The sequence below is a fragment of the Tachypleus tridentatus genome, chromosome 9, assembly GCF_004210375.1.
Source record: "Tachypleus tridentatus isolate NWPU-2018 chromosome 9, ASM421037v1, whole genome shotgun sequence".
Lineage (NCBI taxonomy): Eukaryota > Metazoa > Arthropoda > Merostomata > Xiphosura > Limulidae > Tachypleus > Tachypleus tridentatus.
In genome coordinates this window covers 65,331,906-65,344,153 of record NC_134833.1, presented here as the reverse complement: position 1 = coordinate 65,344,153, position 12,248 = coordinate 65,331,906, and the positions used below count along the sequence as shown (strand labels likewise).

Genomic DNA, 12,248 nt, shown 5'->3' with positions numbered 1-12,248 from the left:
ATTAGTTTTAGATATATATAATCGTGTGAAAATGAAACACTACATATTAAAATTTTAAGGCCTTTTGTTTGTTTGAAGTTAAGCACAAAGCTACACAATGAAATTATATGCTCTGCCCACCACGAGTATCGAAACCCGGATTCTAGCTTTGTAAGTCCGCAGACATGCTGATGTGCCACGGGGGGGGGTTTAAGATTTAGCACAAGGCCTTTAATTAGAAAGCTTATATGCTTACGTAGACATCAAGGCTTCCATAGTTATATAAATATCCTAATGCCATTCATAACGTTACGACGTTCATACTAGGATTATCAAACTGTAACGGTATCAAGCACGTTAAGTACATCATGGTTGTATTCGAACCACGTAACAGCTTCACGATCCTACTCTGACTATTGCTACTATACTAGATACTTCATTTTAGCCTAAACGTAACGAGACACTTGTTGTTAACAACTTTAAAATAACAGGTTAATGACGATAATTGTCTTCTTAGTATTAACTGCACGGTGGGGAATCGAACCCCTATTGTTAGCGTTCTAACTCCAAAAACTTCAACGAACTGGTGAAGGGTAAGTAGAACAAATTTTAAAATTACTAATCAAAATATTCGACACTTCTCGTTTTCAACGTGACCTCTGACAAAAACTGTAAAAAACACTTTCACAGTGCAGCCCCCATATTTCCGAAACTTTAAACAAAACCATTTGTTTTACTTAAGGATATAAAATCAACGGAATAAAATAATTAGACAGAAACTACGATTTGCACTTAAAAAGGCACAAGAATATTCTTTATTACTCACAATGGCGATACACTGGCACTCAATATTAACGGTTGGTTAACTTACACGTATACATCAAATGATTTATTTATTGAACCAATTTCACCACTTTCCTAAATGCCAGATTTCAGGCCATTACAAATTGTGTAACATCCCACGAGTTATGATAATAATTAATTAACAATTAAAAAACAAAAACAAGCAATCAAATCCAGTGTTACAAAATATGCATTTAATTGTTTAGGAATACATACATATTAGGTAACCAAACCTACCTTTCCACCTAACTGATTGACTTCACAATGTGCTGAGAAATGAATAGTCCACATTACAATCCATCTTTATCTACAAAGTTGCGATATGTACAGCGCTGTACACAATTGTTTTTCATTATCTATTTATATATATAATATACATACAATATTAGCCGGAGCATATCCAATAATCAGTTTCAAAATTGTTTCCACTACACAGTCAATAAAACCTTTAAAAAGATGCTATACATTCTGTACTAAGATTTATAATGGAATTGTCATAAAAAACAACTTCTAATCAATCGCATCTTCTTTAATCACACAGCCCATACTTTTCTTTTCACTGGTGAAATTGTTAAAGTTTAGAACAATGAGAGGAACTTTAAACTAAAATGTAAAAAACAGGGTTAAAAAAACGTTTGACTTAGTTACTGTGAAAATCGTGTGTAAACTACATGAACAAACTAAAATCTACCTTCAATGTTTCAAAAATTCCTTTTTCTAATTTATTATACCACCAGAATGTAATTCAAAATTTCAGATAACATTACTAAAAAATACCATTCTTATTTTTCTATCACACCAACGAACACAAAATTACAAACGTAAACCTTAATACTTAAATCTATAAGCTGTAAAGACTTTCCATACATTATAACTTAATATACTAAGTTTACTCAGAAATAATGAAACTGATTTATCTAACAGAATACTTATCATTCTTCTCATTGCTGCTATTTTTCCAGGCCAACATTTCTCCACGTATACAATGCTTCAAAACTTACTGCACTCATCTTATAAAGTACAACTATTTTTAATAATTATATCTCAACTATCCTTATTTCGAAAACGGTTTTGTTAAAAACACTCTACAGCGTACACGTCAAAATATCTTTGTTCTTCAATTAAAAAACTTGCTTGTTATGAATTTCAATCAATAATATTGGCCAATTAGAAAAGTGAATAGAAAAACTTCCCACATCACCTACACATACTGGTAGTATATCCTAATTATGGTATGGAAACATACCTAAAACCAGAATAACAGAATTCTGCATCCTAGCAACATTTAACATTCCTTCAAAATTCTTTTTACAGGTTGTATTTAAAAGCAGCCACCACCCATCCAACAACAGGTACAACTAGTTAGGCAACAGCCACCACCCACTCGACAAAAGGTACCACTTGTAAGGCAATAACCATCACCCACTCAACAATAGATACCACTTGTTAAATGATAACTACCACCCACTGGGACAATAGGTACCACTTGTTGGGCAACAACCACTGCCCACTTGACAACAGATACCACTTGTTGGGCAACAACCACTGCCAACTTGACAACAGATACCACTTGTTGGGCAACAACCACCACCCACTCGACAACAGATACCACTTGTTGGGCAACAACCACCGCCCACTTGACAACAGATACCACTTGTTGGGCAACAACCACCACCCACTTGACAACAGATACCACTTGTTGGGCAACAACCACCGCCCACTTGACAACAGATACCACTTGTTAGGCAACAGCCACCACCCACTCGAAAATAGATACCACTTGTTAGGCAACAGCCACCACCCACTCGAAAATAGATACCACTTGTTAGGCAAAAGCCACCACCCACTCGAAAATAGATACCACTTGTTAGGCAAAAGCCACCACCCACTCGAAAATAGATACCACTTGTTAGGCAAAAGCCACTACCCACTCGAAAATAGATACCACTTGTTGGGCAACAACCACCACCCACTTGACAATAGGCACCACTTGTTAGACAACAGCCACCACTTCAAAATTAACAAAGCACTACAACTATTCCCAGCTATGTTAAAGTGATAAACACTGAAATACATCTTTTAGTTAACAGAAAAACAGTATTTGATAAAAAGGTGAAGACTGGGTCATGTTGGTTTAAAGGTTAAAAATAAACATTCATGAACTTAACACCTTTGCCAAAAGACACACATTAACAAGTGCAAACACACAGCTTCAAACTACTGAACAGCACCAACACCACATAATGAATGTATGACTCTAATATCACCTGATTGAAAAGACTACAAGTCAACACAGAGAAAATTATATTAACGTAAAGCACAAAAAAAGTTCTATGTTACAATACCTTCCACTCCACTTACATAATCTGAGTACATTAAATTTAGTTGTCCAAAATACGTATACATATTGAAAAGTTACAGATAAAATAAGATCCCTACGCTTACCTAAGACACATTCACTATATAGGTTTAAACAATATTTACATTTGAAGTCCTAAAAATATCTAATTCACAGTTATCCACACCTTCAAATGGTCCTCTAAAGTTGTTAAAACTGGAGGTAATGCAAGATAAATGTAGAGTAGAAACTTCACAAAATGGATAAATACAAAGGCATAATGTGAGAGTGTATTATAACATATGCACACACAAAAATAAATTGAAGTTTCACTTAACACTGGTACACTACCAAACTAATAACAGTTAATGTGAGCTACTACTAAGGTTTACCACCTTCTTTAGACAAGAGTCCTAAAACATATTCAGCTATTTTTCAACTGTCCAGCAAAAACCTTCTATGTTTAAAATAACCCAAATAAGTATATTTACTCTATGGAAAAGTTTGTTTCTGAAATTTCCGAAAACAATGTAGTTTTTGTGTAAGTAACTTAAAAAAAAATTTAGTAAAAATTGTGAAAGAAAACAGTAGAAATATAGACCACAAGGCAAAAAATGACAAACAGCGCCATCTTCTGGCTAAGTGGTAGAAAGTTTATATTGTAAATCTGTTCACCAGAAACCAAGAATTTTAACACTCCTACGAAAAGATGTTTCTAGTCCTGATTTCTCCAAGCCCGTTCCCCTGACTGTGGTTTCGCTAGATAGTAGATAGGGATAGTGGGAATCTCGTTAATCCATTCATTAATGGATTTAAATGGCAATTTCATTTAAATACAAAATTATTAGCCTAATATTAATAACCTTTCAAGTTGCTCTGGGGCCTATTAGGCCCCACTTTTTGTAGGAGTGTTAAGAGCTTTTTCAATGTAACTTTTACTTATTTTACAATTTCTAAGTCTATATCATCTTATAATTATGACAAATCCACTGTTTAGAAAATAATTTCTTTCACTAGCATTTCAAGATGCCTCCAAGTATTGATAAGCAACAGTATCCACAATTAATACTGTTTAAACATTTTATTTTATCAACAGTCTCATTTGAAAAGCTATTCCTTATTATTATTGATTGTACTTGAAACACTAATCGTGAATAAGATAAAAACTAAAAATTTGGTGTATAAACAGAATTACCAAAGTCCTACACTGCAGTAATCAATATTACCTTACATCTAATGGTAGTTAAAACTAACACTTAAAAAACACTAACAGAACAGAAATTGTTGTCAATCCCAGTGATGACGAAGATGTGATATGAAACTGGAGGTATTGGTTCTACTATACTGTTGTTTGTACCTAAACTTAAAAACAGTGTTTATACACAAACAAAAGAGCTTAACTCTTAGGGAAAGGTCCAGATGGAGCCACATAATCTAAACTACTGGTTGCAATAATAACCCTGAGTGTGATATGTCTAACTCTGAGAGCAAGGTTGGATGTAGAAGGGGAAAATCGAGTGGTGTAAAACCAACGTTTTTTTATAAAATACCTGAGACAAAATGTTGACTGAAGTTTCAGGTGGGTTTACATGAAAAAGTTTCAATTTATGTGGCTTACTAAATTATGAATAAATTAATTTTAAATAAAAATAATACCCCTGGATGCAGTCTTTTTTGTTCTCTTGCCCAAGTGCATTTTCTAATTACTGAAATAAAGATTATAACTGGTGTGCTAACAAAACACAAAGGTAGTGATATATAAAACAAATCTGTAATGTGTACTCCAGAGTTTATCTAAGTCTCTGTAGTCTATCAATACACTGATTCTATTCCTACCTACAGATTAATATAGGATTATTTAACTGAAGAATAGAATTAGATGTAAGGTATGAATAATAGTTTAAAATTAAAAAAAAAAAAGTTGTCCTTGGAACTCTGGCTATGGACTAGGAGCACCATAAAAACAATCACTAACCTGTACTGACCATTTATCCCACTTGCTGAATAACAATAAAACATTCTGTTACTTGTTCAAATAATCCCACAGAGAGAGAACAAGGCTAGATGGATTCTCAGAGAAAAACTAAGAGGTGTATTGTAGAAGAATTTGTACCAATAACACAGTATTAATTAGTAGACTTGCTTGAAATGTAGCTAGCTAATTTCTTGTAGTTCAGTTTTTCAGGACCAATTCTTAACAAACAGTAATTCACACAAATTTAATTTTTTGTTGTTTTCACAAAAAAAAGGATAATGATAAAGAAATCATTAAACAAGTTTGTAAAGAACAAAATACAGTAAAAATTATCCTCAACAATCTTCAAATTTTAACACCAGAGGTCTCACCTGACCACTAGTAAGAAGCATAGTTTTCAAACTTTTCTACTGTCCATACTTACTCAGTTACTTTAACATTTTCCCATTTCCATACTCACATATATAAAAAAAAATCACATAAAAGTAAAAAAATTATGATAAAATGAAAAAACAAGGAATTTATATAATGTAAAAACAAATTTGAATTATAAAATACAAGTATTAAGAAAAACCATTATTACATCAATAGCACTAACAGAAATTTTGACAACTGAAAACCACATTACATGGTTACATAAATAAAAAACACTGAAAAACGTTGTGTTTCACAGATTAATTCAGACAATCTTTCTTTTTAACACTCCTACGAAAAGACGTTTCTAGTCCTGATTTCTCCAAGCCAGTTCCCCTGGCTGTGGTTTCGCTAGATAGTAGATAGGGACAGTGGGAATCTCGTTAATACATTCATTAATGGATTTAAATGGCAATTTCATTTAAATACAAAATTATTAGCCTAATATTAATAACCTTTCAAGTTGCTCTGGGGCCTATTAGGCCCCACTTTTCATAGGAGTGTTAAATTCAGTTCATAATTTGAACTTGATTCACAAATTAATGCTCATATATTACAGGAAAAAAATTAGCTGTGTGTACATATTTTTATACACACATATACATGTACACATTCATATAATTGTAAGTGTAAACTAACACGGCAAGATTAAAAACTAATATCTGCATAATAAAGGTAGAATGCAATGAAAGTGCTATAAAAGCTTTAAATTTTCAAACTACTTGAATACAAATTTTCTGTTTTGTAACAAATTAATTTCACCTATATATATACAGCCATGCAGTTATAGTTTAAAATGAAATATAAAGTTTTGTCCACCACATCTAAGACACTTCAAGTTCCCAGTAAAAATATATATATTTATATTTGTTTACAGGGTTACCAAGAATTTTTTGCAACATACTTTTCCACACCTGTTCCTGAAACAATTGTAAGTTATGTAGTTCTCTACAAAATTAAGTGTGTGTGCTTTCATATCAAACATTATTAAAATCTCTAATAACACTTTTCTTTGAATGCTCAAAAATACCTGGTATAGACTTAAGCTTATATCAACACATGTTAAAAATAAATACAGAGTAATAAGGGAAACTGAGTGAATTTGTTTAGATAAAAAGAGTTTCAAAGTTATTTACAAGCAAGTTAAGAAACATTTTCTACAATAAAATATATAAATCTACCCATATAAACTAATAATCAAACATAATGTGTTAAATAAAACCATAACAGCTCATTCATAGATTTTCCAATGAAATGGAAATGGCCACAGAACATATAATACTTGTTATTAATAATCATATCAGCCTTGTTTCTTTCTCAAAAATCTCATTTTTCTCAGTATGTATAGTAAAAGAGTGAGAAAAATGGCATGGCTTCAGCATCTCTAAATGAAAACACCTTTCTGGTACTCTGTGATTAAACTGCTTTAAAATAACACAGACTGCCACAACACACAATACTAATTGACTTAGTACTACATTTTTTACACTTAGAATTGTTATTATAGCTATACTCGATAACATTAGTTGTGATATGATTCTAGATGATACACCATCATATTAAACTTTTATATATATATATAGTAATTTCCTTAGCCTGAATAATCCTATAATTATATTCTATCTTTGACTAAGGGTATGGAATTATTCAAGTTATCATTGTATTTGCTACCAAAGCCATTTGACAGCAAATCTCAAAACTAAGTCTTCTTTATATATGAATAAAAATAAACAAGTTATAAAATTGGTAGATCACCTTACAGTTTAAATTTATACCTTACGGTTGTACTCATGATTAACTATTGGTGTTTGTAACCTCATATTTGTGGTGTACACTGTATTTGCTACTGGGTGTATATTCGTTACATAAAGCTCTAACATTACACAATTATTTTCAGAACAAATTCATCAGACTGAACTTTTTGTTTTCATTTCTTGAAAATACTAAAAGAAACATGTGCAACTAACACAAGTTCTGTCAAATATATTAGCACATGAAACATTCACTCTTCCACTTAGGCAGAAATCAAGATTTTTGTATTAAATACATTTCACTACAACTAAAAATAAAGTTTCCCAATCCACTACACCCACCACAAGTAATAGAGATAACTAAAACCTAACAGACAACACTACACTGGTGTATTCGAGTGGTATGTAAATGTAAAGAACAAAATCCTTTCAAATACTTGACCCTCTTGTGATATCGATTTCATTTCCTCATACTGAAACCTTATTTCCTTTGTCTTCTTGCCTAAACTCAAATTTTCAAAAACAACACTGACAATTCAGCAAAAAAACAAACAAACATGGGAGGGGTAGGGGGTAGGATTAAGTCTGTGTTCTGAATAATATTCAGTCCCAATCTCTTAAGACCGAAATTCACAACAGTTAAACACCAGGAACATGGAGGCTATGCTACAAAATATTTAGGATAATACCATTTACTCTCCAAACATTTGGTACATATGTTGATACTGGGACTTTCCTGGACTCAAAGGGTTGACGTTATATCCGTATGGAGGTACAACTGGTTGAGAGGAAGCAGGAAACGTTGTAAGAGAAATGGAGGAGCTTGGAAGCACAGCAGGAGCTGGCTGGAGGTGAGCAGGTAGAGGGTGAGCTGCAGCATATGGAACAGTGGCAGCCATGACTGAACGGTTGGTGGTATGATGATGAGCCGGGGGAGGGGCAGGCAACTGGGCTGTAGGAAATGGTGCTCCAGTTCCAGCCAAGACATACTTGTGTTGGGTAGCAGTAGGAATATACGCTGGCTGTGTCAGGCTGGACGTCACGTACACTGCTGGTCGGCAGTATTCTCTACAGCAAGATTTATTTAATTAAAATATATTCACACAAACCCAATAAACAAATACGTTTAAAATATTTTAACCTTATGATCAACAATTCTTGGTATAGGTGAAAAAGTATTCAGACATTTTCTTTTCACAAGTTTGAAATAAAAAACAACAACATGAAATTATATAATTGTAATGTAAGTATAGATACAAGTTATTTATATCCTATAACATAATGCAAGAAAAAGAAGGTACAAGTTGACTTGACCAATTAAAAGAAAAGCTTTGTACATAATGAAGTTTTTTAGCAACACTTATCAGAAAGTTAAAGGGCTCCAAATATAAAAAAAAATATTTATTTTCTATTGATGTAATTTTTGTACTTTGTTTCTGAAAGGAACCTCTTGAATTCTAAGTTACATATCTAAAACACCCTAACTTCAGAAACTGTTCCTTATGATATAGCTAAAATAACCAAATATTAACGTCTTCTTTTATTTGCTCAAGATAACTCGGGCACCATGTTTCAAAAATGACTTGCCTGGATTAATTCTTGCAAACTATTTCTCATTAAAACTGGACATAATAATAAAAAAAGTAATACATGCACACATACACAAAGTAAAAACTGGGCATTAAAAAAAAAAAAAAAGAATTAATACATTTCAGCATAAATTAAAAATGGTTTGGTTGTTGGTAAATGCAAAACCACTCAATGATGCTCTGACCACCACAGCATTGTAAGCCCAGACTTATTTATAAGCCACTAAAGGAGTAATTTAAAAATGAATACTCAACTTCCTGAATATGTAGAAAAGAAAATTACTGGTAGCTTTACCCTTATTTATAATGTATGTTGTAAAAAAAAACAAAAAACATTTTATTACTATGAAATAAAACTATTTTTAAAGTTGTTGCTTTTTTGTAAAGCAATGTAGTGTTGCTTCAACACACTAATTGGAATGTAGCACAATCCTTAGTAAGCTGAGGTAATGTGTAATGGTTTGGAAGACAATTATACAAGTTGATGAAATACATAACCAATTCTTTACAGTGATCACAATAGTTTATACAACATTCATTTTTGTTTCTCTTCTCAGTGACTGTAACTTATAAATCCACGTAACTGGTAAGAAGGATACAGAATTAAAATTGTCTGTCAATATGTTTTAACTCATATAAACTAATTAGGTGATTACAGGTAACCAAGTCCCATCATATCTTAACAAACTATAACTTACCTAAATAGTTCAGCTTGAGAATTACTAGCCAGATAAAATGGTTGTCCTACATGTTGTACTGGCGAAAGATGAGTGTTCCTTACATCACTTCCTGTTCCCAAAACACCATTAACAAAATGAGCAGAACTTCCTGCTACCAAAGTCATCTATCAGAATGAAAATACTTCACTCAGGATTTGTTTATGTCATACAGATAATGAAATACATCTTAAGCATAACTCCCTGCTAAGAAAGACATCTATAAGAACGAGAATACTACACTCAGGGTTTGTTTACATTATACAGACAGTGAAATACATCTTAAGCAGTACTTCGTGCTAATATAGAAGTTTATAAGAATGAGAATACCATACTCAGATGACAGTACAAAAATCCTAAATCCATTATATACATATATTAAAAACACAGTGCAAATACATTAGTAAATATCAGTTTTAATTGAAAATTTCATACACGTTTGACAGTGGGAAAGCTTATCTACCTACAATATACTAAGTTGGTTTAACCCACAAGTAAAAAAACTTGCATATTTTTCACTTCTTACAGCTTTGACTAATTAGAAACTCTTAGCTTCATTGTTTCTCTTCACACTTTAATTTTCATTTATTTTTACTTATAAACAAAATTCAAGAACTATTGGCTACATAAACAAGCCTTTCATATTTACTGGTATTATCAGACAGTGCCCTTTTGCAGTTAAACTAAGTTTCTCCATTTACTACTAGTGTTAGCACAAAATGCCAGGTTTTACATGTGTTGAGTGACAGTATTCTAATCCTACTTTATTCGCAATGACATATTTTTATATCATACTAGAGATTGTTCTGTTACAAGGCAACTAAGACCAATCAAAACATCTGCTTACCCCATCTCTTACAGTAACAGGAGAACCTGAACATTTAATAAGACGATCTCCTTCTAGGTTTTGCACCTGGTGACGAGTACAATGAGGAAGAAGCTCAGTGCTACTTGGTATGTATTCATTACAATAGTCTTTATTCACCATCCTTGCACTCTGTCCATGGTTCTCAAAAGGATGAATCATAGCAATAGGTATGTGTTCGTTGTCACCTGCACTACTCACTTCACGTTTTGTGGCAACCAAATGTGTATCAGATTGGAAAACAACCTGGTTATGAGCCTTTCCAAGATGTTGCTTTTTCTGTGACACAGCAGGTAGGAGACTGAAAACAAAATCTAAAAGTTATCTCAAGGTTTTTAAATAGAAATTATAGCCCTAAAAATTTGGTCCATAAAACCAAAATAATAATGAAATTGAATTTTAAACAAAAATCATTTTCAGAAGTGAAAACTACAGATACTATCAATGAGAATCGTAATCTTTTTATTATACCAAACACATTATCATATTTTCATGAAATGTTTGTACTGACATCACTGATTGTAAATTACCTAATAATACATTTTATAGACACTACAACCTGAACTATTCTTCCTCACATACAGGTTCATGTTCAATATATTTATTTCTATCAATACTGAATAAATTAAAAATACAAGACACTTTGCAGGCTATGGTTGGAATAAATAAGCTAACATGCTTAAGTTTTCACTTTAAAAAACTTTCAACACTTTACAAAAATGGATAAGATCGAAGTTATGTGTATATACAACACAAACATTAGTGGTCTGTTGTTCATAAACTATAAGGAGCATGCATTTCATGAACACACTACAAGAGTTTTCAATAAATAATTTATAATGAAAATTGTACTATGAATTTCTGAAGCCTTTACTGAGTCAGTTTGAGTGAAAAGTGGTTTTCATGATAAAAGAAAATTCTTTCAATCTCACAGTTTTCATATTTCACTTGTGTAAGACTAGAATCTCCTAAATAAACATCAACAGTTTTATACAGAAACTGTTTACATTTTATCTGTTATTTCTTATAACCTAACAAAAACTATAGCTAAATCAATGTGAGATTTTGAAAATAATGAAATAAAATGAAAAATAGATTATTTCTTCTCTGAATTAATCATTTTTTGCAGTATCTTCCATTTAATGATTTTCAAAATTTCTATGTTTACCTCTTCACATACAGTTTACATAATTTCCTAGTTTTATCACCTAGCTTGTATGATGTACAGTTTATTCATTCTTCAAAACCAACTCATAAAAGTTTGAAAATATTAGCTAGTTCCCATAGACTGACATACATATACATGAAACTCATCTGTACCTGCAGTTAGCTAACCATACTTTATCTATGTTAAAATTCATGTATCTTTTAAATATGAATTTTAGAACAAAAAATAACCATGTTTCTAAAATGTAATGTCAAAAAAGCAACAACTTAACTAGTTTTCTAACTAGACTATAAACTAGTTTTGAAAGATGTTATGGTTGTAAGCACTAAAGTTACCTTACCATGACTTACCAATCACTTACCATGACCTAAAGCCTGTTGTCACCAAATTCAGACAGATCATTGCAGGATTTAAACAAAAAAACTCTTTCTATTGGTTACAGACGTTTAAATAAAAAACAACAGTACATGATTTTGAAAGTCAAAGACAGACAAGCAGGTTTTCTGCCATGCTAAAATTTATCAATAACTCAATAAACAGAGCAATTAGGATGCTAAAACTGTATTTGACCATGAGATTGTTCATAAATCGTGCTTACATTCCAAATACT

At 31.9% G+C, this 12,248-nt stretch overlaps 1 protein-coding gene across 10 annotated transcripts in view; it reads right to left on the bottom strand.

Moving 5' to 3' along the window:
* Positions 1–764: 764 nt before the first annotated feature.
* LOC143225333 (homeodomain-interacting protein kinase 2-like) overlaps positions 765–12,248 on the bottom strand; it is a 99,036-nt gene continuing 87,552 nt past the window's right edge. For all 10 annotated transcript variants that reach the window (XM_076454537.1, XM_076454539.1, XM_076454543.1 and 7 more), the window contains 3 exons: positions 10,453–10,771; positions 9,588–9,733; positions 765–8,368 (listed from right to left, as the gene is read on the bottom strand). In XM_076454537.1, coding sequence (XP_076310652.1) covers positions 7,993–8,368; positions 9,588–9,733; positions 10,453–10,771 — 841 coding nt within the window. In that variant the 3' untranslated portion in view covers positions 765–7,992. The remainder of the gene's footprint in view (positions 8,369–9,587; positions 9,734–10,452; positions 10,772–12,248) is intronic.